This window comes from Epinephelus lanceolatus, chromosome 13 (assembly GCF_041903045.1).
Source record: "Epinephelus lanceolatus isolate andai-2023 chromosome 13, ASM4190304v1, whole genome shotgun sequence".
Lineage (NCBI taxonomy): Eukaryota > Metazoa > Chordata > Actinopteri > Perciformes > Serranidae > Epinephelus > Epinephelus lanceolatus.
The window spans coordinates 16,575,933-16,602,716 of NC_135746.1; the positions used below are offsets into that span (position 1 = coordinate 16,575,933).

A 26,784-nucleotide genomic window follows, 5' to 3' on the forward strand; every position below is an offset into this window, starting at 1 on the left:
CATTAAAGGTCACAATGAGAAAATGTCCAAAGTCCGGCCACCTGTGGACCAATTTTAAACAGCTCACAGCTCAAAATATACTCTATGTTTTCTGTTCACCTCACAATGACAGAACTATTGTAGAGTTTGTAGACATGCACCAAGTAGGAACTATACAGGCAGAGGCAATGTGTTTTCATAAACACAAAGACAGTACACAAACAAACAAATGGTTGCCGAGCAGCAGACATTTCCTGCTAGGTTGTATGGGTGTAAATAACAGGTTGAACCACAATATGATATTGTATTGATTCTTAGGTCAACAATATGATATTTCTAAAGAAGGTGTGCCTCCACAGAAATGATGACACAGACGTACCATGGGAAAAAATATGGGCTTAATTCAGAGATGGCTGTTTTCACTTTGCATCGATGTTATTGGATGGTTGATCATTGAATCAGTGTATCAGTCTAGATCAATGGATCATTACATGTGTACTAGGTAGCAGACATGGCCACAGCAAAAAAGCGTAAAGTCGACAGTGAGGGCCGCCACTTTCATGAGCGGTGGAAAGTTAAATACTTTTTCAGTGAAATATGAAAAACATGTTGGATGAAGCTAATTTGTATGTGATCTTAATGCTTTTTAATAACCCATATGACGAGACAAGCAGCTGGCCCCCAGGTATTTTCACACAGTCTTAAATGGCCCCCAATTTAAAAAAAAACTTTGGACACCCCTGTCCTAAGTAAACAAGAGAATTGCAGATAACATTTCTGTATCTATCAAGTTGTTTTAAAATTACAGCAATATATAAGGAAAAACTGTAGGAAATAAAAAAGAATAAAAAATGAATAAATAATTTCTTTAAATGTTTCTTTTATCGGTTAAAGTTAAAGCGTCGTCATTATTTACATCGAAGAAGAAAAAAAAAAAACACCTCCCGGAACTTCCGCCAAGACTAAACGGAAGTAGGTACGTGGCCGCTTCAGCTGACAGTCTACATGATGGCGACAGAGGTTCAGAGCGGCGACCTCGACAGTGCTACTTCCAGCCGGCTCGAAGTTTCCATCGATGGCCTCACCCTCAGTCCCGATCCGGAGGGCGAGCAGATCCAGGTCGAGGAGCCGGACCCCAGACCCGCGGAACCCGAGACCGACACGCCGGGTGCCGCGGGTGGCGAAGATGGAGAGACAGCCAAATCTGCCATAGAGAGGAAATGGGGCTTTCCTTTGCTGGAGCTGTACGGAATGAGCCTTAAATTCTTCAAAGGTATTTTACGGTTGTTATAATGTCACAACTTTAACGCGCAGGAGCAGCTAACGTCCGAAACGACCGTTAAATCAAGACACGAAGCGCTCGCGCTTGCAGCGGTTAGCCGTTTGCTAATGTTAGCTGTTAGCTGTCACCACCGGGGCTGCTGCTGTCAGCCGCAACACTACATTAGCTTCAAAGCTAACGAGTAGCTGACGCGGCTAACAAGCTGCTAACCGGTTGTTAAAGGGTAAAATAAGCACTTCACTTCCGAGAAGTCCATTTGTGTCTGGTTGTGGCCTCAGAGCATTTTCACCCGGCTGTTATCTGGTGTTGTCTGTCTTCTGTGTGCCTTTATTTGGGTGTGAGAAGAACAATCAGACTTGTTATGCGACCGCTCCATTAACTAATATAAGAGCTGTAACGTAAGAAGCTATCCATCCTAGCTGAGTGGTGGCACATAGTGATTTGTCTGGGAGCTTTAAACACGCCCTGCCCTGCCACTGATGCAGCCTGCATGTCAGCTGCTTACACTGATGAATCAGACGCTGACAGATTCCTGCTGTGTTGAAGGAGTCAGTTAGTCCGGTTAGACCCTCCGACCCATTGTCTCCATTTGACATCTCTAAAACCAGTTCACAGTGCACCACGTTTTCATTGCTCACGGGGTTGTGTGTCCACTGGCTTGTTTTACAGCCTCCTCATATCCATATACCACTCCCTGCTACTACTACTACTCCAGCAGGAAATCCAATAAAAGGCGCAAGTGGTGGATTACTTGCACTTGTAGTTGTTTTTCCATGCATACAATCTGTCAGGCTATCTGAATTAATAGCATCACCTTGTTAAATTAAGGGGGGTGCTAGAGGCAGCTAGAGGTGAGGATTGCAGATAGCATCCAGCCTCCTGGATAGAATTCCTTCAGTGTTTATTGCTCAGGAAGTTCTTAAAAGGGAGCTGAACTATCCATAGAAGTCTCCGCCTGTCCAAATCAAATGGACCCAGTGATTTTAAACCAGTAAAAACACTGAATGAAGCAGTTTCATGTTAAAAGAATCAGTGTTTTTCTGACACTCTTGTTGCAGAAGGGGCTGCTAACAATGCAAAACTGCAAATGGCCCTAGCTAGAGCCAGTGTTTGGTTTGTATCTTCTGGGCTACTGTAGAAACAAGGCAGTGCAACATGCAACATATACCCCATCACCGTCCCTGTGTCATCACTAGTTATCCAGCGTATGTCTTGTGCTGAAACAACAGCTTGCAAAATATATTGTAGCAATATATAACCAGCTATAACATCTGTTTTAAGTTTCAAGATCAACGCCTCATTTCAGTTCATTATGCAACAGCCTGTTTGTGAAGTAGTAGTGAGTCAAAGCAGCACAGCATATCCGAAAAATGTAAATGAATATGCAGTGTGTCCCTCTCTCTGTGGCTTTAAGGCAAATTGTGGTTAAATGTGTTACTTTGCAAATACTTTGAGCACGTTTTCAATTTTGAACTCTAGGGATTTGCACTGTTTTCATTTGAGCAAAGTGCTTGTGATGACTGTGCAAACAGGTTTGGGCCCAGTTGCCACCGTGCGATGGTAATCTGTGCTCTGTATTTGTAGTCACGTATTTCAAGTCAGTTAGGGTTAGGTCTAGTTGCATAACTCGTATGCGTAAATCTGATCCTTGCCTCACCTTGGATTAAATAAATTTGACTGTGATTATAATAATCTTGCCAGGAGGATGTTATTAAGTTATAGAGTGTTTAAAGAATAACTAACTCTAAATGCTTATGCTGCTGCCACCATGTTGTGATAAGACACAAAGGTGTGTTGTGGCATTCACAAGCATTTAAACTACTGGACATAAAAAGAAATGAAAGTGAACTCATTGCGTTCACGTTTCTGCTCTCAGATAAAGATGGAAAAGCCTTCCACCCGACATACGAGGAGAAGCTGCGGCTGGTCGCTCTGCACAAACAGGTGTTACTGGGCCCTTATAATCCTGATGCTTCACCGGAGGTTGGCTTCTTTGATGTCCTGGGCAACGACCGCAGGTAAACCTGGCAGATGTCTGTGTGTATGCGCCAGTGAGTGTAACCTTTGAAATATGACAGACATTCCAACACTTCGGTGTGTTAATTGTCTATTGAACCCCCGTGGTGAGATCATAATTCCTTTATGTATTAGAGAGGTATGAAAACCTGTGAAGTAAACCTGTTTTACTGACACAGTTGGTATTTCAAATTTATTTATTGAATGAATGGATGAATAATTGCTCACATCCTGTGGTTGTGGATGTTGTAAAGACACAACAGTTATTACAAATGCCACAGATACAATTTTTGTTTTATCTTATGTCATCTGAAAAGAAGTCAAAAAATGTCTTGAGCTCAATTTACCCACCTGCCTCTATTATTTGTCGTCACGCCCATTGTCGCTCTGTGCAGGAAAGAGTGGGCCTCCCTGGGTAACATGGAGAAGGAGGAGGCGATGGTGGAGTTTGTCAAACTGCTGAACAAGTGCTGTAACCTCTTTGCTCCCTACGTCACCTCACACAAGATCGAAAGGGAGGAGCAGGAGAGGAAAAGGTAAGGTGCTCGACTTCACTCCCCATGAGGGAGGTCCCTCTGCTTCAGCGTCTAAATTCAGACTCAGGTTCAGCGTGTCCTATATGCAGGCATCAAAACGTTGAAGCAGCAAATAAATTTGACCATTTGCATGATTTATAATATCCTTCGTTACTTTGCTCTTCGACAGGAAAGAAGAAGAGGAGCGTCAGCGGCTGGAGGAGGAGGAGAGGGAGCGACAAAGGCAGGAGGAGGAGAGACGGAGGCTCGAGGAGGAGGAACGGCTGAGGAGAGAGGAGGAGGAAAGGAGACAGGCAGAAGAGGAGAGGCTACGGATTGAGCAGCAGAAGTACGTGTCTCTGTCACCGTGTGTTTGTTTGCAAAATATCGATTTGACTCCAGCATGACTTCTACATGATCGTCACACTTCCCTGACACTGATATCATCAGGGATATTGTCTTTTCAGCCCCGGAGCTGTGACAGATTCATTGTCAAGCAAGGCACTTTAGCAGCGTCAGTGCTCAGCTGAAACCAGGTCCACAGAGGACAGTGCTTGCTCCCTGCCACTCATCTCTCCATGTTAAAACCTTGCAACTTTCCACTGTCCCCTATTGTCTCCTCTCTGTTTCCTGTATTTCCTTCCTCACCGACTTTGCCCCTGTTATTTTTCCCAGACAACAGATAATGGCAGCGTTGAATGCGCAGACGGCAGTGCAGTTCCAACAGTACGCTGCTCAGCAATACCCCAACAGCCCCGAGCAACAACTGGGCCTCATCCGTCAGCTTCAGGAGCAGCACTACCAGCAGTACATGCAGCAGCTCTACCAGGTCCAGCTGGCCCAGCAACAGGTATTGTGTAATCACTAACAGAGAGATGGACTTTCATCGATTGATTTTAGGGAAGTATTAAGGTTTTGGCAACATTTCTTTTAAAGATCCACTGTAAATTGAAAATAGTTATGCGCCAGCCACAAGTGCCTGCAAATGCTGTGATCAAAATCTAAGTCAGAACAGGTTATTTAGGAAACCGCCATTTTAGAGACTGTTCAGCATGTTGACAAAAGATGGAAAAATAATTGAGATTGTTAAGCTCCCCACATAATCAAGCACTGTGATGAAGGCAGTATTAGGCAAACTCATCAGAATGACAGTTTTAGCCATAATGGTGCAGCCTTACATGGATAAAGTTTCAAGTCATTTATAGTCATATGCGCAACAGTTACAGTGAAGCAGTAATTGGTGATGAAAATATAAGATCTCAGGCTCCCTCTAACATTGATCATTACATATAAAAAGAAAATTTACGCAAGTAGAAATTGGGAATCTAAGACATAAAATAAAAAATATATTTAAAATAATATATGTTTTTGCTGTAATGTAAACAGGAATGTAGCAAATGTATATATGGGTAATGAGAAATAATAAATATATACAGGGATGTTCAAAGGAGTAAAACACTAAGGGCCCTGACACACCAAGCCGGCAGTCAGCAGTTGGTCAAAGTTAGACTAGTTTTTGTGTTGTGTCCCTCACTGTGGCCCTAGTTGACCCCTTTTTGGCTTTTTTTTTTTTTTTTTAGCAGATTCAGCATGTTGAATCTGCCTCAGACCTGGCGGAGCCGTGGGTGAATGAAATCACTCTAGTTTAGGTAGTTCAGCTTATTGCACAATAAAAGAAACGGAAGTGAGGAAAGTAAACAAAGAGCTACAATCAAGAGGGTGTGAGATCAAAATAAACATGTTGTATTAAGCAAGATTATGTTCGCTAGTGCATGATTGTTAAAGTTAGAGATGTAGTGATACCACTTTTTCCTTCCCGATACCGATTCCGATCCCTGAACCTTAGGTATCTGCCAATACCGAGTACCAATCCGATCCAATACCAGCGCGTAAAATAAAAATGGATGGGATATGAATTGTTGTATGTCTCAATTCCTAAACTCTATGTAAAATATTGAGAAATAAATACATAATAGTAGAATGAATGCCATAAAACTTTTTTATTATTATTATCCAGTGTTGACACAGATCAAGACACAGGTTAAAGTGCAGCCACACAATTTGGGAAAAAAAGACATTTTAAAGACTACAGTAGAATGCTTTTTAAACTCCGCTCCGTTTCCATTTCGTTTGCCTGTAGCGTGTGTATGCGTAATGACGTGAGGCATTACGTGGTATTGGATTGGTCATAGGCTGTACTCGCCGATACCTCATGTTAGGCAGTATTGGAGGCATTTCCGATACTGGTATCGGTATCGATACAACTCTAGTTACAGTGCTAACTAGCGTCTTGAACCCGTTGTGTTGGTCCTCTGTTTTTCCTTATTTAATGATGAATACAGTATACCGCCGCCTGCTGCTGTGGAGGTATTTCCTTTCACACAGGCACAGGCAGCAGTGCTAGTTGCACATGGTAGAAGTTTTCCTTGTAGGCTTTTTCCCAGAAAGCCTTTTCTGATGGAAATCTATTCTTTATAACCCAAACTAAGACTTTTTCCTAAAACGTCTGCCGACTGCTTGCTAGTTGATTACTGGCTGTATTCTTTTTGCCTTTTCCAAAACTGGAACCTATCCACTACATTTGTAGTCACCTCCACAGCTAAGTGAAGCATCCTACATCAAGGTGTAGGGTGTAAACACAGTGGGAAGCTTTGGAACACATTTCCCCCTCTGTAGCTGAGACAGGAGCTGTTGTTATGTTTGGTAACCATGGTGAAAACTTAAATTATTCCCCTTTTAATGTTGTCTGTCGATTTGTGCTGATGTTTACCAAAATTTTTGTAGCGTGTATTATCCTTTTGCCATTAAAATCAACGAACAAATCAATAAATAAGTAAATAATACATAAAAGGGAATAAAACATATCCCTGATATTCATTGGTGACATTTCTCATCTTTTACTCTTGTAAACATCTTCGCATTTTTCATTCTAATGTTTCTAAACTACTTGTTTTTGTAAGTTCCTGTTACAAAATAAACATGACTGTTGTTTTATAGAAACTAGAGAGGTGTGTATTTGACCCTAAATACGATGTAGCATTTAAGAAGTTAACATCTGTAGTTTGAATAGTTAACATTCCTTAGGGTAGTCGCACAGAACTTAATATGTACCGAGCTTCTTCCATGACCAGCACAGTTCTTTGTTGCACATGGTCATTGTAACCCACTCCCACGCCTCACTAGTTGGTTTGGATGGTACTTAACTCACGTGGCAGACACTCGTGAATGCAGAAAGGGAGTGGAAGTGACTAGGGAGAGGGTGTAGGGGGTGGTTTGGGAAAGGCCCTTTGTGTTGTGTTCAGGGGCAACTTTTTCGCCGAGACATGGGCGTCATGAGGCAACAGTGAATCTTAGTTGCCACTAGTTATTTGATGTCGGTTTGGTGTGTCTGTGCCTTAAGTAAAAGTATATAAAGGTAAGTTAAAAGTATAAAGGTAAAGTGAATATAAGTGTAATTCACATAAAAGCAGGATTTTATAATCGTCCCAGCAGCAGTGTAGAAATATAACACTTTTGGTTTATGTCTCTAGTTTGAGGTTCAGTGTCTTGATTCAGTGTTGTCTTCCTTTCATTTCAGGCGGCCTTACAGAAGCAGCAAATGCAGGCTGATTCCATGGTGCAGGGCACCCTCGAATCGAGCGGCTTCAACAGTGGTGAACCCATCCCTGCCTCAGCAGCGGGACCGTTGTGCGCAGCTTCACCACCTGCTGGCGAGGAAACCCCAACAGTCAATGGAGGCCAGTCGGACTCGTACTCGGAGAGCATAGACCGGGAGCCGGAGCCTGAGCCGGCGGAGGAGGTCTCAGAGAACGGGCCTTTATTAGGTTAGTGGGCCGTAGATGTTTATCTCCTCAAAAAACAGGAACCACTGGAGTTGACTTCATGCAGAAAGAATCTATGTTTCCTTTATTGGATAGCTTATGGCTACAAGGCAGAGAGGGGGGAGTTCTCCGTCAAACAAACAAAGCTTTATACCAAACTTGAAACCTGATTCTTATCTGCTGTGTCCTTGTTGATGTGACCTGGAGGGCAGGGAGGAGAAGAGCTGGAACAAGTGATACATGATAGGCTGCTGGTTTAGGTATTATCCAAGCACACATTCTGCTTACAGGAAGGTAAGCACTCACACGAGAAGTGAACAAGGCACTGGTCTCATTCCAACACATACATCCTGAGCCAAATTAATCCACTGTGGCTGGCTATTCACTCTCAAAATATTGTTTTGAAGAAAGATGGATGGATAGGCGGGTATGCAAAGCACTGGCCACATGCACACATGCTCTCTGTCTCTCTTTTTCTCTTTGTGAATCATACCTGGCCTGTTAGGTGAGCTAGTTTGACATTCGGTCTGTGTTTGCTGGGAGGAAATCACTTGTTAGGAAATAAAAATGTAATATTTATTCTCTAATAAGAAACTTGTATGAGCAGATTTTTACAACAGATTGTAAGAAGCCTCTTGTCTCTCGATCACAGCAGACTCCCCACCAGTCATAGCCGCTCCCTCCATGTGGACACGACCACAGATCAAGGACTTCAAGGAGAAAATCCGGCAGGACGCAGACAGCGTGATCACAGTGGGGCGTGGCGAGGTGGTGACAGTGCGTGTGCCCACCCACGAGGAAGGCTCTTACCTGTTCTGGGAGTTTGCCACGGACTATTACGACATCGGCTTCGGGGTCTTCTTCGAGTGGACGGACTCCGCCTCCGCCTCGGTCAGCGTGCACGTGTCGGAGTCCAGCGACGAGGACGAGGATGAAGAAGGTGAGGCGTGGGTGGGGAGGCTGTGTGAATAAGCCTGCAGTGTGTTGAGAATATCTGCTTAAAGAGTCAGCTTTACTTACTGTGATGTTGTGGCTGGGTGTTGGCTCTTATTCAATAATGTGTTCATTATTATGTAATGTTTTTCCAGGAACTGAAAATTTAATTTTACTGGCCGTTCCTTTGTGTCACTATTGGATAGAAAATGGAATAGATTGGTCATTATTGCCCTCCTGGTTTTAGCTACACAGCCATTTGCTGTGGATACCATCTATGACATACTCTGCTATTTAATAACATGTCATGATGGTGGCAACGCGGTGGTGCAGCCTCACAGTAAGAGGGTTCCTGGTCCAAACCCAGGGTGGGGGAGCCCTTCTGTGCATGTTCTCCTGGTGTCAGCGTGGGTTTTCCCCGGGTGCTCCAGCTTCCTCCCACAGTCCAAATACATGGTGACTAAATTGTCCGTAGCTGTGAATGTGAGTGTGAATGGTTGTCTGTCTCTATGTGTCAGCCCTGTGATAGTCTGGTGACCTGTCCAGGGTGTACCCCGCCTCTTGCCCAATGCCAGCTGGGATAGGCTCCAGCCCCCCCGTGACACCTAACAAAATGAGCGGTTATGGAAAATGAACATGTCATGGTGGTTATTTAGTTCCATCATTACCTCAGAAGCAGTTACTTTGAAAAGGACTGTCTGTTTCATTGATTAAATTCGGTTGTTTCGCTCATTGGTCAATGGAGAAATGAATAACTAGTTTTTCAAACAATATGTTCTTATGTGAAGTTCAGAACTTGCCTACGCCATAGGTAAACATCTCATAGTTCTTACTGAGGCAGAGGAAGGCCTGCTTGTGCAGTGGTGTGAATAGAAATGCAACTGTGGCAATATGTTGATAAGATAAAGGCAATAATGTGCTGTGGGATTGGCATGGTTTTGTTAGTTAAATTAACTGTACATATTAGCCTTTCACAGTCATGTCAGTTCTTTTAATCTTTAGACCTGAATGTCAGCTGGAGTAGAGGTTGTGTAGTTATGTTTAATGTAACAAAACTGTGTGGTTTTGTCACTTTTTGTCATGAACTCACAGGTTTTGTTCAAAATTGATCCTTTAAGTAAGAGACTGATACCTAAAGGGATGTGGGATGGTGTAATGTCAGGCCACATCATATGGCATTACATTTGCGCCTTAGTGTGTAATGAGCACACAAAGAAAAAAAACTGTTTGGAGCTCAGAATAGATTCTTGATTGCTTAAATTAAATTATTCATGATTATTAGGGTTGCAGCTAATAGCTATTTTCAGTGACGAGTAATCTGTTGATTATTTCCTGGATTAATCAATAAGTTGTTTGGTTTATAAAAGTGCCAGAAAATGGTGAAAAATGTCGATTAGTGTTTCCCAAAGCCCAGGATGGTGTCCTCAAATGTCCTGTTTTGCCCACAACTCAAAGTTCAGTTTTTGGTGCACCTGGTGGCTTAGTGAGTAGCACGTGAGTCCCATGTGTGAGGGTGCCATCCCTGCTGTGGCAGTCATGGCTTTGAGTACAGCCGGTGGCCTTCTACTGCATGTCATCCCCTCTCTCACCCCATTACACATTTGGACTCTCCTGTCTAATAAAGGCAAAGAGCCAAAAACAGAAACAGAAAAAATAAAGATATTTGGTTGACAGTCATAGAGGAGTAAAGAAACCAGAAAATATGCACATTTAAGAAGCTGGAATCAGAGATGTTTTTTTCTTTTTTTAAATTACTCACCTGATTAATCAATTATAAAATTAGTTGACATTTAATTTGATAATAACTAATCGATTCAACAATTAAGCATTTCAGCTCTGGTGATTTTAACTGCAAAAATTATAATTTGTGTGCTTGTTAAAAATCTTTTTTCAGTGCTCAAAATGACCCATCATAGTTTTTAGGATTAAGGCACAAACATAACTCTAATATTAAGGTTAATGATATTGCATAATTATAGTGACGCTGATAAAAGGAGCTTTGTGTGTGTGCCATTTATAAAGATGAGACTCATCGCTGATTCCCTCCTGCTTTCTATCCCAGTTTGATTTATCGTTCCTGTGTCCTCAGGTGATCCTCCCACTGAGGAGGAGAAGGCGAAGAAGGAGGCGGGGAAGCCCCAGGTGGATGAGATTGTGCCGGTGTACCGGCGGGACTGTCATGAGGAGGTGTACGCTGGCAGCCACCAGTACCCCGGCCGCGGAGTCTACCTGCTCAAGTTTGACAACTCCTATTCACTCTGGCGCTCCAAGAGTGTTTACTACAGAGTCTACTACACCAGATAAGCCTGAATACAGACACAGGGGAGCCAAGGAGTGTGTTTGTTCATATATGTATGTGTCTGTTTGTTTGTGTGTGTGTGTGTAGGAGGAGATTTGTGCGATGGCAGCCTGTATGTGTGTGTGTGAGGAAGAGAAAGTGATGCCAGATCTATTCTGGACAAAACCACCAGAGGGTGACAAAGAGACATCTGGAGCCCTAGGTTGAAGATTGGACTAATATGTATGTACTGTACGTGTATGCGTGTCCCAAGATACACCCATGCTAGACCTCATCAAGCCCTCGGAGCCCTGTCGTATATCCACCACCTGTCCTCGCTGCGCTCACATAGACCAAGCTGTATGACTTTGCTCTCACATTGTATTTTACCACTTTTCACCCTGGGCTCCTCTTCTGTCACTGACCCCCCCCCCCCAGCCCAACACTGTCCAGCGTGGCCTTGTGGCTGCTTCTGCCCTGAGTGACACTTTCATAACCGTGAACAGAAACCCGGCGAGTGCAGCGCTCTGTGAGTTTCCTGTTTGGTGGTAATAGTGGTCGTTTATACCCACAAGAACACAGACAATGTTGAAGATCTAACGTTATTGCAGATGTACTTCATAACACTATGCCTCTGTTCCACAGAGAGTTCCTGGTCTTTGCCAAGTCTCTCACACACATTAAAAACACCATTGTACACAAAGTTAATCTTTTTTTTTTGTTGTATAACAGTAGTCCGTTATTCTCTGCCCTTGTCACCGTGCATATATGAAGATCTGGGAGGATGTTCAGTGGAAGCAGTGCTCTTTCTGGCTTGTGCCTGCCCCAAAACAGGCTGTCTCTCCTCTCACCTTACAATCTGATAGACAGAGTGCACCAGGAGTAGATTTTTTCAATGGAGGCGAGTGGCAAAATTAATGAAGGACAGGCAAGAAGTCATACTGTGGAGGCAAAAAAAAAAGAGACATAAGTATTTGAATTTTAAAAGCCACTGAAGACTTGATATTGAAATTTAATCACCGTTGAATTCATAATATTGAAATGCTTTATTTTGGAAAAGCATTTGTTTTTTTACCTTGTTGAAATTTTTTTTTTTTTTTTTTTTTTGGCAGTTTTAAAAGCTGAATTGGAATTTTTTTTTGGTGTTCACAAATTCAGATCCAAAATTTTAAGTTTCAAAATTTGAAAAAAAAAAAGGTTGCTCAAATTTAATTGGTCATATTCAGATCTAAAAATCCTACTTTAAAAAAACTTAAACAACAGACAAATTAGAATTTAAAAAAAAAAAATAAAATTGCTGTGTTTTTTTCCCCCAGTGTTCAAGTTTCAGAAATTGGAAAAAAAAAAAAGTTCAAATTTAATTGGTCATATTCAGATCTAAAAATCCTAGTTGAAAAAATTTAAACATCAGACAAATATAGATAGTTTTTTTTAATTGCTGTTTTTCCCCCAGTGTTCACAAATTCAGATCCCAAAATTTAAGTTTCAGAATTTGGGGGAAAAAAAAAAAAAAAAAAAGATTTGAAAAAAAATAGGTAACTAAAATTTCATTGCTTATGACTAGATCTAAAAATTCTAAAAAGTTTAAATGTCAGACAGATTAGTCAAAACATTCAGGCTCAATTGCCTGTAATGTCCTTGCTTCACCGTGAATTTTTAGATCTGAATTTTTGAACATTTAAAAAAAAAAAACATATGGTCAAATTAATTGAAATTGCAAATCAAGAAATTTCACATTTTAATTTTCAAAGAGGAAAATTCCAAACAAATAAATTCAGATATATAGTTTTCAAAGTAAAATATTTCAGTGCTGTGAATTTAGAGTTTAAATTTCAATATTCTACTCATACTCTTTTTTGCTTCCATATCATTCCATGGTTGAGAGTGAGCTCATGAGTCTTTAACGAGTGAGTTAAAACACAGGATGCACATAGAAATGTGGCTCTCTGGCTTTATACGTGCAAACATCTCAGTGTGTGATACAGAACAAGTTTAAAAATTACTAAATAAATATTTGTTCTCCCTTTATCCCACATATTTTTTCTATCTGTGTGTCTTGTTTCCACATAACTGATTACATTATACCATCAACTGTCCTTTTCTCATCAATTCTTCATGACAGAATCAAGAAAAAAGGAGCTAGTATTACGACAGAAGTTATATTAATTATCATTCTGTTTGTCTGGAGATGCTGTACTCAGTTCTGACACACAGATACACCCAACAGTAAAAGTTCTGCCATGTTTCGGAGGTCATGACACTGTTACATCTTTGCAGCGCTCAGAAAAACATTACACAGAATCCAGTGTTGCTGTTCTGTTTTTTTCTTTCTCTTCCTGGTATGACTTAACTCAAAGTGTCATCTCGAATAAGGTATCGTGAATAAACTGAGATGATGTAGACTTATTTTTTGTGTCTTTGGTGACGTGGTTGCTTACTAACTCAGTTGTGACATCCGAGTGTATTCAGCTTCTTTTTTTTTCTTCTCTAAATTAATTTGTTGCCATATTTTAGATTCACTCTGTTCAGTTTCTCATTACACGCCTGCTTTGTGTACCTCCCACCTCGGTGCATTATGAGCAATGTGTGCAGGAGGCATCAGAGCTGTATTTGTACATTTTTTTTGTGTGTGTATGCAACCAAACTTTAAAGACACAGAGGCGGACTGACTTGCAAGCTGAGTAATCCTCCAATGCCCTCGCTGAGTGTTCGCTCATCACATTATTTAATTTGAGGCCACTCCTGCCTCCTCTTTCCATTTGGTGATTTGTGTACCAAAATGTCACAATGGCTCAACCGAGCCGTGAAGTTTAAGAAAGTTCCCATATGTTCTGATGTGTGATGTTTGTTTTTTCTTATTATTGCTCACCAAATTTGGTTCGAGTCGACTTGTTCAAGCCTTGTATGTAAATAATTCTATAAATGAGTTTATGTATGGGGGTTTTAGATGTGGAAGAAGGCAATGGTTTTGAGAATCAGTGCACTGTATAATATGGTGAATGACAGATATGTATACATTTTACCCCGAATGAAAGTCCAAAACTCATAGGAAGTATAAAATTGTAAGACTCTATCGACATGACAGACAGAAAAGCTCATCTTTTTGTATTGTTTTGACTTGTTTGGATCTCTTATGAGTTGCAAGATCTTTTTTGGGCATATATTTAATCTTGATTAAACTTATGTTCATCTCTAAAACGGGGGAGTTTGTTTACTTTCTATTGAGAATTTTAATTTTGTACGATGAGGCTTTAATGCTTTCAAACCTTTTCATTTACTGCCTTAAAGGAGCAGTGTGTAAGATTTAGGGGAATTTAGCAGCATCTAGTGGTGAGGATTGCAGATTGCAACCTGCTAAAACTTCTGATAAGAATTCCTTCAGTACTCATTCATTCAGAAAGCTGTAATTGGGAGCTGAATTATCCGTAGAGGTCTCTTATTTTCCAAAACAATCAAACAAGCTACTAGCATTTTTTTCTGTTAATGTGTTTTCACTTTATTTCTGATCCAGACGTTCAGGATGTTTTTACCGAAAGCCGAATTACCCACAGAGGTCTTCTCCTCTCCACAACAAACAGACTTAGTGATTTAAACCAGTAAAATGCTGAATAAAGCAGTTTCACTTTACAAATCAGCGTTTCTCCAGTGATGTTTGGCATGTCAGAGACAGGCTGCTTGCCCAGCACCTGCTAATATTTGTTTTTTTTTTTTTCTCTGATAACTTAAGATCCAGATGTTCAGGAGGTTTTTACTGTGAGCCGAATTATCTGCAGAGCCCCCCTCTTCTCTGAAACAAATGGACCAAGTTATTCTAACTGGTAAAACCCTGAATAAAGCTGTTTCACTTCACAAATCAGTATTTCTTCAATGATGTTTGGCACATCAGAGAGGCTGCTTGTCCAGCACCTGCTAATATTTGTTGTTTTTTCTCTGATAACTTAAGATCCAGACATTTACGAGGGTTTTACTGGGAGCTGAATCATCCGCAAGGGTCTCCTCCTATCCAAAACAAACAGACCCTGTTAATTTAAACCAGTAGATAGACTGAATAAAGCAGTTTCACATTAAAAAAAATATTTTTCTGACGCTCTCGTGGAGGGGCTGCTAACTATGATAGCTGATGTGAAAACTTGAATTCCCCTGTCTAGAGCCAGTGTTTCCTACTGTAGAAACATGGTGATGCAACACAGAGATCTCAGTTGACAAGTACCCACTCCCTGTGTGAGGTGTGGCTCTTATTTTCTGCCAGTATATCCCCCTAAATCCTGCATACTGGACCTTTAAACAGATAAAACGTACTACAAATGTTGCTCCTATAGCACATACTTTGACTTGTGAAGGCAGAATAAACACAGGTGTAATCAATGACACTGATTAATGCTGCATTTGTTGCTGTCATTAGATCCACCTGTGCTTTCCCCTTCTAAGACAAGTCAAAATGGCTGCAGTGAAAAAGGTCTTTTAGTCTCCTTGGTGTGTTTTAAATGAGCTACAAAGTGGAAGACCTCTAACAGTGTCAGAGGATTACATTTAAAAGAAAGCAATGATGGGAATGAAAGGACACTGAAAATGGCCTTGGAACAACAGCTGTATTAACTGGTTCCTTTTTCCACACCAGTGGTGAATGTGTCATCATCCTGCTGCTCTCTTGTCCAACACATTTTGTGCTGAGGGAAGGACAAATGCGGATGTTACTCAAAGTGGAACAGGATAACAGGACAAACTACCTTGCCTTCACTGTTTTCCACATTGACATGGGGTGTCCATGTGTTCAGAGGACAGCTGTGTCAGTGTTTTACACTCTTGATATTGAGTAATGCTCAACTGTTGCCATAGTTTGCACCACAGGACAGGAATGAGACGATTTCCAGTTAGTTGAGTAATAAAAACACTGACAGTGGACATACATTCCCCACAGACGCACCTTTGAAGCTGCTGTGTTCACTTTAAGACACCAGGTGGCACAATTAATTACAGAGGCACGTGTTACCAACTGGATATTGATTACCAGACTTTCAAAGGAACACACGGCCACAAGTTTTGAAGTTTAAAGCAGAGCTGGGTAAAAGGTATGCTATCAATGGTGACAGTTTGCTCTCTGGAATTTAAAGAGTAATGGTGGGAATGCCAGGCGGTGGGCTGAACACAGGGCCTGGACAAACATGCTTTGTACACAGAGATGGGAGATAAATCAGAGACAAGTGTTCAGAGAATGTGTTGTGCACGAGTTATTTTAAAAGGTATGAGCACACAACGAATATATCCTTTGTTTAAAATGAAATATTGTAGGCTAACGCTATGTGCCCTTTTTAAAGCTAACGTTTGCTTAACTTGTCAGAAGCCATTTGGGTGTTTCTGGGCCATTGCTAAAATATCAGACAAATTTCACAAGCAGTTCAGGAGTTACCAGATAATAACAATAATACCAATGCCCTCAAGATTTCTAGCTGTCAGCTGTAAACTGACACCTATTGTTAACTAGCTAAATATCCTTACTAGTTAGCTAAGCATGAACAACTCAAACTACACTTGAACTAAGCTAGGTTAGCTTACTACGGAAACTAGCTAGCTATAGCGTTCAAGTAATTTTAATATCCGTATTCCTCCGTTTAATGAGGTTTATTTATTAAAAACTCCATGACCAGACTAGTTAGCTATAACGTTAGCATGAATAACCTACACAACAATTTCATTTGGCTATGCTAACGCTAGGTTAGCTATCTATGCACATAACGTTACTTACACAAAAGGTAAATTTAATGTCAGCATTTCTTCGTTTAATTAGGTTTATTTATTTAAAACTCCAATCCCTCAGTATTTGTTATTGGATATAAATATGTGTTAACTCTTAGCTAGTTAAATAACTTGACTATGTAGTTATCTATAACGTTTGCATAATGTAACGTTAAACAATACTTTACCTAAGCTATGCTAACGCTAGGTTAGCTAAATATGGAAACTAGCTACTGTGACAGTTACACGAAATGTTATTTTAATATCAACATTTATTCATTTAATTAGGGTTTTTTTATCAAAAGCTCCAACCCCTCAGTATTTCTTCCTATTAGCTATAAATATATATCAACTCTTAATTAGCTGTGTAACGTTATATGATTATGTAGTTAGCTATAACGTTAGCATAAACAACACTTAGCTACATTAACACGGAACTATTGTGTCACGTGATTACATGAGCAGGTAATTTTAATATTTTTCCATGTTATTAGGTTTATTTATTAAAAACGCCAAACCCTCAGGAAATCTTGCTGTTAGTTGCAAGTATACGTTAACTTAAATCTTAACTTATCTTACTAAATACCTTAATTATTTAGCTATAGTATAAATAATTCAAACTACACTGTAATTTGGCTATGTTAACGCAAGGTTAGCAAACTGTGGAAAATGGCTATTGCGTCACATGATTACACCAACAGGTCATTTTAATGCTCATATTTTCCCATGTTATTAGGTTTATTTATTAAAAACTCAACTCTGGAATACTTGCTGTTAGCTGCAAGTTAACTTACATTTTAAACCTATCTAGCTTACAGTCTGACTAGTTAGCTATAGCATAAATTACTCAAACTACACTGTAATTTGGCTATGCTGATGAGCTATTGTGTCACACATGACACAAGCAGGTAATTTTTATGTCCTTATTTCAGAGTTTAATTGGTTTATTTATTAAAAACTAAAAAAATGAATGAATGACTTAATTTTGAACCAAAAAATAAAAAAGATTAAACAGTGTAGGTTGAAGTAAAACTTTTATGTCCCTATCCCCTGTCTTACATTTCTTCTTTTAACTCATATATTATTTCAACAAATTCCCAAATTCATTTACAACTAATGTAACTATCCCCAGTCTATTTACTACCCATTTAAATGAATAAACAAGTAATAGGTCCAGTTTATTTACAGTCCAAGTACCACCTAGTGTTACAAAATAAACATGCACTCCCCTAACACAACCTGTCCTCATCTATATATCTGTCAAAATATCTTTTTGGTATACTTTACAATGCAAAAATATAGTTTTAGTTTTTATATAGTTATAGATTTGTATAATTAAATGTTATTAGCCCAGGTTTTATGGGTTCAGTCAGCATTTAGTGTATTGTTAGGTTATTTAACATTTATTTAATGTGGTATTTCCACATTTAACGTGTATTTAATGTGGAATTACCTAATAAATTCATACAAAGTCCATTGGCTTTTTGCTCACTTTTGCTCACTTTTGATGCACTGCTCATTATTATAATTATTATTTATTGCTGTTTCTTGTATTTTTTTTGTACTTTTTTTGTATGCCTAGTTTCTGAAGTTTTTAAAGCTATAGTGCGTAACTGCTACAGGTCCGTAAATGTCCGTTTCACCCAAGCCACTACTAGAGGAGATGACACAATGCTAATTAAGCCGATTGGCTCCTCTAACATCTCGCGGTATTTTTCAATATATATCATTTTTAGTATGCGTGTCGACCGGCGACATTCCTGCGCTGGCACACAGGAAATGCTTCCTCACAACAAGAAGGGAGGGGGAGGAAGAGCGGAGAGTGTCATAGCAAGAGGTAGAGCGCAGGTAGAAAGAGAAAGCAACATGGCGGAGAAGCGGCTGAGACACGGTTCGGAAGTGGATCCTACCACAAAGGCAAGTGTTACTCTGTGTACGGTGTGTGGCGACTGGCGAGTGTTACTCTCTGTACATGGAAGTGCCGCCGGCTTATTAGTTGTAATAACGCATTATCTGCTGGGAGGTGACAGAAGTTACGCACTATAGCTTTAAATTTTGAAATCTGTAATCTGACTCTTTCCCCTTGACTGCTGTAACACTGGAATTTCTCAATTGTGGGATCAATAAAGGTGTATCTTATCTTACCTGAAATTCTACTCAGTTTGGCAAGGTACTTTAATTTATGTGTAAAACTGAATTAAAGAAATGAAAGGTAAGGAATTAATTAATCATTATTACTCCAAATTATATGGGTTGCCATAAAAGAGGGATTAAACGTGAATGATTATTAGACATGATGGTTCATAAAGCATGAATAAAATAGTGACTTTAGTTTTGTTTTTCTTCTGACTTCTCAGTTTGTGCCCCGGTCCAGTTTAGAGGAGATCCAGTCCAGGTTTTCCATCAGACCGCCGCTGACTCTTGGATGGGAGGCAGGTAAAGTCCCCTCTGTGTATCTGGCTCCGGTTCCAGTCGCTACAGGTGGTTGTAGTATTTTCCGGATTTTTATTTGTACTTTTTCCTACTTTTCCTTGTGTTTTTTTCTCCCCTCTCCAGCCTGCTCTCTGTCTGGTTGAATTTGAATAGACTTTGCGAGGCAACGTCTCCAGTGTACAGCAGGCAGGCAGCACAAAGTCCCATGCTTTGAAAAACAAAAATATGGCGGGATTGAAGGATTATACAGCCTCGCAAATGATAGCAGCCACAGCACGGCGATGCGTCTTGGATTTGTTTTAAAGCTATAAGTTTTTTGTGCATGAACAGTTTTCGCTCTCGCTTGGAGTTATTGGTGTGAAATAAATATGCCCTTTCACCAGAGGACCATTGAGCCGCGGCGTGTTAGTAGGTTATCGGCGAGGGATGGCTGGATACCACGGGAAGAACCCGGGAGACGCAAACTGCGAAAACCCGTTTTGTTCTCGTCACTGGATGAGGTCGGCTGTCACACACTGACCAACATAATTCACCAACTTTCCGACCTTTCTCGTCATGCCAGCGACATCTTCCTGGGCATCGAGATGGAGGCAGGGATGGTGTTCAGGAGATCCTGCAGGATTCAGGGGCGGCTGCAGAAGCTGCAGTGTGAAGTCCGCAAGTGTGACCCCAAGAAGATCAAAATCCGTAAGTTTGTAGTGCTGGTGACTACTTGGTGGTCTGCAGCGTGTGAGCTTGGGTATATCTATAATTTTCTGTCCCCAAAGCAATACTGTAAGCTAGTAGTAGTGTAGTTAATCCAAAGGTTTCACCATAAACTTATAATTGAGTCACACACGCATGCATTATGTATGTTATGAATGCACACATATGACATCATGGTGCTTGTGTGACATTATTTCTCACCACACACTGATATTAATGACATAAATATTAAGTTAGGTTTCATTTGAGATGTCTGACTTTGAACTTATCTCTGTCAGGAGTTGTGTTTTTCATTTGGACTTTAGCTGCTGTGTCATAATATAGTCACTGGCGTGGAGAGCGGCTGGTCGGGTCTAAGGTGACTGTCACATTTTGTCCACTTAAAGAACCAGGGAGGAGTGACTGGTGATACATGACTGTGTTTGCCTTGGTTCAGACTTATGTTAATCGGGGTGTTGAGTCCCGTCAGAAATGATGGATTCCCTCTCAACGGACTCACCATCTGTGTTCAAGTCTTCAAAGGACACGGAGATCACAGGAGGCCTCGCAAACCATCCCCCCCCCCCCCCCCCCCCCCCCACTTCTTGCTGTTTCATGCATGTTCACAAAGTTGATCAACCTAAAGATTAATGGAAAATCAATCCCCGTTGCTGCAGCATGTGCTGACTTTTGTTGGTTTGTGATTTGTTTTGCTGCCCTTGTAAAGCTACCTCCTGTAGTAGCGCACACACAGTGGTTATATATTAACTCAGACTGCGGTCACTGTGCCAGGCAGCCACGCAAAAACTGAGAGGTGGGTCTGCTCTGATACAGTCCTGTTGTAGAGTACACATGCTTCTTTATACCACTGCTTCCTATTCGATGGCTTGTTATGTGGTCCTGTTGATGAACGCAGTAGTTAAGGGATTGTGTTTCCCATTGATTCCTGGCATGGCTCTTTTGTTTATCTAATTTGCCTCTGAAATATGTTGCAAAGTAGGACTCAACAGACGAGCCCAAATTCCTCTGAGTGGCGGTGACGGAAGAGGATTTAAGTCCTGAGTCATGGGTTTTTGTTCCTTTTTTTTTACTGTCCTTCGTATCTATTCACCCTACCTTTGGTCTGACTGTGACTCACTCTCTCTGTCTCTCTCTCTCTCTCACACACACACACACATACACACACACGCAGATTTAAAAACCTGTTGCAGGGAAATGATAAGAAGAGCAGACAGTTTCCAGACATAAGCAAATGTGATGTATGATGAGCAATAGATTGAACACACACACAGACTGATACTCCACCCTGCTGTGTTTAGGGGAGCTACCAGACATTTAACAAATCTCCTCGTTAATGGCATGGCATGACTAGACTGCTTCTATCTGCTTGTTTTATCTGTACCCGTTGAAGTTTTGATGCAGTTCTAGGTGGCATCGGGAGTTCCTTTTTAAAGCTTTGCCTCATTTAAGTCATCCAACCAATCACTCAGTGCACGTCAGGCTAGCCAGCTGAGGACAAGGTGTGAGAGAGTAGACTGGAATGCACTGTGTGGTTCTCAGTGATCTGTAGTTGCCAGCTCCTACACAGCCCCAAGGCCATCACTGCACGCACAGAAGCACTGACTTCAGATACATAACAGCACAGACGTGTTTGCTCGACTCCTAACTCTTTCCACACAAACACCTGTCTTTTAAAAAATGCCCTTTGAATTGCCCCCCAGCACTACTCCAGGGTTTGGCTGTGTCGTAATACAGAACAGCTGGTGGAGTAGTTTTGAATGGGTATTTGAATGAAAGATAATGTGTGAGGCAGAAACAAAGCATCCACAGACATGCAGCAAATTAGAGATGGTCCAATACCATTTTTTCCTTTTCCTATACTGATTCTGACACCTGAACTTGTGTATCAATCAATACTAAATACCGATCCAATCCACTGAGCAGCTATATATCTTTGTAACTTCTGGAATTTTTGCAGTGTTGGATTGCAGTTTCCAATGCAGTTTTTCCTGTTTTTTCTCCTTTGCTTTGGTGACCGTGTTAATGTGATGTGTTTTTAAGTGCTTTATAAGATTGCTGGTGTTGACAATGCTTGTACCACCCCTGGAAACCATACTGTACACATTGTCTTTTTGCTGAGGGGACTTTCCTGTGTTAAATATTGCCAAATCGCCAACCTATTTTTGATGACTGATGTTACGTTAGTTACTGGATATCAGTTCTCCTTCATGGTTCTTAAACAGTAGCTGTGTAGCGGTGACGGCGAATTGATTTCCAGGAAAACTGCTGTTTGTGTGGGTTTGAAGCTACTTTAAAGTTTGTTAAATTTGCTGGTATTGGATTGGTGCATAGACTCGATGATACCCAATTAAGCATTGTTAGGCAGTATTGTAGGCATTTCAACATTTCCTATACTAGTATCTTTATCTGAACAATTCCAGTTTACACAGTAGTAATCAACACAGTTTAGTGCTTCTTGTAGCATTGAGAGCTCATGACACATTTGCAGTATTTACCCAAGCCCAAAGGACTATATTACGTAATCATATCACCATGTAGTTTGCATGTAAACATTTCTGTTGTCTTCAGCTACTGTGGGTTAGGATTCCTGCTCTAACCTCAGGTCGAAGATGGATCATATTACTGGTGAGGGGCAAAAAGAGGGGCCCCTATATGCTGTGAGGCTGACATTGAGGGAAGGGCGTAGTGTGTGTGTGTGTGTGTGTGTGTGTGTGTGTGCACAGTGTCTCTTCTTGATGTTTGTTCTCCTTCGCAGCCGGAGTAATTATCAGGGGCAGTTTGAACAGGCACATGATGCAAATGGGATCTTCCTCTCTTTGTGTGTGTTTTGTGTCATGCCGCTGTTAATCCATTTGTGCTGAAGTACCGGTCAGCAGGTCGGAGGTCATTCTCTCCAGCCTCAGAGGGGAACACCTGACACCCCAGAGTCAAGAGTTTAAATAAAGTCTAGTGTGGCTGGTTTGGGTTTTTTCCTCTGCTGCAGGCCAACAAGGGTCAGTACAGCTATGTCTGACTAATAGATCACTACTGCCACACCCCAGTGTATTAATGACATTAAGACCAGAGAGACAGTGACAGGATAATTATACTCAGCCACCGACGCTGGAAGTAAAAACAAGCGAAGACTGTGTACAGTTCCGAGGTGCATCCATGGCAACAACATCATGCTGTTTGTGAACATGAGAAGACGATTGTAGGAGTTCATGAACATTCGCAGCTAAGAGGAGAAGATTTAGAATTTCTCGTGTGCTTAAGAACAGGGTTGGCTTGTAGAAAATATTATCAAGTACTCTGACTTATATCAAGATAAACAGTTTTCAGGCCATCTCGGGTTGACCCCGGCATTGTGTCCATAGTAGTGAAATGAAGCAGTATTACATTACTCTCTTAGAGCCTGAATGGTGTATGGTAGGGTTGGGCCCAGCATTGTGATTTAAAAGCCTGGTTTGCGAGGTGCTAATGGCATCCATTGTGTGCTTAAAGTTACAATTCTGAGTTATCAGTGCTGTGCAGATTGATTTTGCGAGTGCAACTGAAGGTGGATACCAGGGTAAAAACATTAACTCCTCAGAACTGATGAATATGTATTTGAAGAAGGGATGGGCATCAATTTTCGATTATCGATGATTGATTGTTAAGGCTTTTGATCGATCACAAATAATTTTGATCGATAGTCGCAGTGTTTCCCCTACAATGCCTGGCATAGGTCTGGCGAGCCACCGTGCCAACAAGACCCCCGCCCGGCGAGCACAGCGGCTCGACGGGCTTACGAGACCCCCCGTCGGACCTATGCCAGGCAAAAAATCAGGAACAGACGGAGGCTCTCATCGCTCTCCAAAGCCTCGGCGGCTTCCCTTGAGGCCTCTGAAAACACTACGCCATTGAAAGATGGAGGTTTTGCTGAAAACTGAAGCCTGTAACTCTGGCTGGCAACGGTTGTAAACACCTAGGGGTAAACTGCGCATGTGCGCCATTCTTCCTCTTTGGCCTGGGGGTTGAAGCTCAAAACTGGGGCAGCTGCACTCTCTTACGGCGACAGTCTGCACTGCACTCTTTTGTTTTCTCTCTTTTGAAATACTCGCTTATCAATTAATCGATAATTAATCGTTAATTTTTTTGATGATCGAATAATGAATTTCGATCGTTTGCCCATCCCTAATTTGAAGGAGGGTCAGCTAAAGAGTGCAAAGATGACAAATGGATTTATTCTAATTATTATAATAGCTCCTTGCGCCTAACTTACTATTTAGGTCCTATTTATACGATTTCAACCCAAAACGGTAAACGGTTTTGGCTGATCCTTTACACTTTTCACTAGGCATGCGCGAGAAAGTCGACATCACAACAACAATGGTGGACTCCCAAGGACTCTGTATGTGCTGCTCACTTTATTGAATGTATTGAATTTATCAACGTTTCTCCAGCAAAGTGTAGATTTACTGTAGCAACTCCACCTCGTCATCCGTCCGGACAAACGTTCGTGTGGTTGCCATTTTGTTTATACATCACCGCTCTGTAGAGGGAAACACATGTACGTAGGCGTGTGTTGTTTTTTTATTACAAAGTCACACCACCAACTACTGGCCTGACATTTAAACTACAACGTTTTTAGTCATTTTTGCGGATCCATGTGCAAGGCAATTGTTATCAAAACGTTGTCATCTGAACATGGAACTTTTTTTCAAAATGAAAATGAGAAACAATTCAGTTTTCAGCGGATGTTTTCGTGTTAACATGGCCCTAATCAAAATATTTACCACTAGATGCTGTCACTGGTCAATATCCACTCACATTCACTGGGCTGACTGCCTTTTTTAATTCACTGGTGTATTCTGCAGATAAATAGTTACATCACTATGACGGGTATTTAAAATGTTTTTATAATGATATGATGTGCTTAATGAGGTAGCTAATAGGCTATATGGCAGAAAAAGTAAGGAAAGACTGGGTGAGTAGGTGAGGATGGGCTGTCATCATATGCCAATTTGGTTGACCTTGCCCAGTCCTAGTTTATGGCTTCAGTAAAAGTCTTACAAAATCACTGCCAGGTGAGTTTAATCAAGTCTTGGTCCTTAATCTAAACCAGAATGCACGATCCAAGTTTTGAGGTTTTCAGATGAATCATGGAGCTAGAATGTAAATCGAAAAATACCCAAACAAACATCAGTTTAAGTCTTCCACTGGTCGTGCTCTCATGTTTTAAAAATAGCAAAACAATAACCAAGCTTTGACCACGGTGTTGACAGCAGTGTGGATCGCAAAACCTCAAACGAGGAGCTGAAGTAGGAGAAGATAGACCTGGCCGCAGCCGGGGAAAAGACGGCAACACATTTTCGAAAGTGTGTTTGAGGAACTATCCCCACTATGCCAAAGTTGCACCATGTAAAAGGCCTTTAACAGAAGACTTCGTAGCCTCGCCCACTGACATGTCACAACTTTGGCTTTTAAGTGAAGACTGCCTTTAACTAAATATTTAGTCTCCTCTGCCAGATATAGCACTGGGTTGAATAGGGAGTACGCTATTTTAATGTTGAAAGTAGGTCGAACTAGTGAAGGTTAATTGGAGTTAGAAGAGACTAAGGGCCTCCCTGTCAAACATCTTTGAAGCCCACTAGCTACCTGCTGCTGTGGGGCTCTGAAACACACACACTGAGCACGAAAAAAAAGGACTGGATTGGACACATGCTTCCAGCTGACCTGCTAATGTCCACAGTCAATCTTTTGCCCATAGACAAACAGCCTGTGAATTCCTCCCCACATCCCTCAGTTATTTTTAGATGCATGTCTTTGCACGATTATCTTTCATCAGTAGCGTGCCATCATCTTTAGAGTTGCTGTGTTAAAGTGCTTTTCAAGGACTTGTGTGTATGTGCGTTTGGGCATTGGCAAACACTTGGCTTGTCCGTTGATGGACATTTTTTGGCTCACGCTGGCACCGCGCTGGCCCTGAGTGTTTGTGCATAAACAAGGTTGCTCAGTCATGACGATAATGACAGTGAAACTAAACTACTTGAATGAGATCCAAGTGGTGCGTCTTATCACATGACAAAGAATAACGATGCACAGTCATGCCTAAATAAACTAATTGCTGTTTATCTTTTTTTTAACCGTCATCTTTTCCTGTTTGCCTCACACACACACACACACACACACACACACCCTGTTTATCCCACCTCAATTCCCCCTAGTCACTATTCACTCAAACCCGCCATGGTCCCTTTCATTCATGTATAGAGAGCAGTCATTACGCAGCCAGAATCCCCAAGTCAGTTCCCACAGGGCTTGTTCCAGCGAGGGTAGCCTGGCCTGGTTCTAGGGGTCGACCTGGTCCCATGAGGAACAAAAGAGACGGGTCGAGAGGGACGGAGAAAGAGGAAAAAGCGAGAGGAAAACAGGGAAAAAGGGTGGGAAAGGGCTTTACCATTCCAAGAAGTGGAGGGATACTGGTATTGAACTGTGTCTGACTTGGACTGTGTGTGCATTTGTGTGTGTGTGTGTGTACATGCAGCTGCCCTCTCTCACGCCTCTGAGCAGACTGCCCAGGATGTAGACGCAGCCCTGGCCATCTCATAAAGGAGTGTCAGGGAGTGAAAATGCAAGGGAGGAAGAGGGAGATGACTGATGAATGCAAGAGCTGTTCCTAAAACTCTCTTGCGTATTGTCTTTGTGTATATATACACACACATGCTTTGCCTTCAGCAGCCCGTCAGTGTTACCATAAGTGCTTGTTGATCATCACATGTAATGTCCAGACTCCAGCTGCTTCTGCTTAGCGCTGTCCTACAGTTCCTCTGCCTCCATAAAACTAAATCTGTCAGAGACTGATTTGCTCTTGATGATATGAGACAGTAAAGTTAATAAGATTCTCTAAATTTAGAGTTGAGTGTGTGTGAGTGTGTGTAAGCCCTGGTTGGAGCTGTGGTCTTAAGCTTGTGCAGACTGCCTGGAAGTCAGTGAATATCAGATCACTCTATGCTCGTGTACTCTAGCAATTTATTTCACGACAGCTTTAGATGATGACACTCGGTTGTTTTTCTGCATTTCATAGTTAGTTTATGGCTCTATTTCGTGCCTAATTTTGCACATAGT

The 26,784-nt window shown here is 41.3% G+C and overlaps 2 protein-coding genes across 6 annotated transcripts in view; both read left to right on the forward strand.

The window, feature by feature from the left end:
* Positions 1-936: 936 nt before the first annotated feature.
* acbd3 (acyl-Coenzyme A binding domain containing 3) lies at positions 937-14,022 on the forward strand. 2 transcript variants are annotated; one of them, XM_033648790.2, is made up of 8 exons: positions 937-1,252; positions 3,138-3,279; positions 3,673-3,813; positions 3,983-4,141; positions 4,468-4,642; positions 7,370-7,616; positions 8,269-8,553; positions 10,636-14,022. In XM_033648790.2, the coding sequence occupies exons 1-8, from the start codon at positions 985-987 to the stop codon at positions 10,848-10,850; spliced, it is 1,632 nt and encodes a 543-aa protein (XP_033504681.2). In that variant the 5' UTR covers positions 937-984; the 3' UTR covers positions 10,851-14,022. The 2 variants fall into 2 exon arrangements, with proteins under 2 accessions (XP_033504681.2, XP_033504679.2); XM_033648788.2 differs by having other exon boundaries at positions 938-1,252; positions 8,266-8,553.
* Positions 14,023-19,049: 5,027 nt separating this feature from the next.
* Positions 19,050-26,784, forward strand: part of nhsl1b (NHS-like 1b) — a 137,055-nt gene continuing 129,320 nt past the window's right edge. For all 4 annotated transcript variants that reach the window (XM_033647936.2, XM_033647937.2, XM_033647940.2 and 1 more), the window contains exon 1: positions 19,050-19,677. In XM_033647936.2, the coding sequence (XP_033503827.2) occupies positions 19,359-19,677 (319 nt within the window). In that variant the 5' untranslated portion in view covers positions 19,050-19,358. The remainder of the gene's footprint in view (positions 19,678-26,784) is intronic.

What these genes read in the sequence shown, in the direction of transcription:
- acbd3 (XM_033648788.2), top strand. Translation starts at nt 985, where the DNA reads ATGATGGCGACAGAGGTTCAGAGCGGCGACCTCGACAGTGCTACTTCC. An exon ending in GAGGAGCAGGAGAGGAAAAG is followed by an intron (nt 3,814 to 3,982) that starts GTAAGGTGCTCG and finishes GCTCTTCGACAG; the next exon opens with GAAAGAAGAAGAGGAGCGTC. An exon ending in CTACGGATTGAGCAGCAGAA is followed by an intron (nt 4,142 to 4,467) that starts GTACGTGTCTCT and finishes TATTTTTCCCAG; the next exon opens with ACAACAGATAATGGCAGCGT.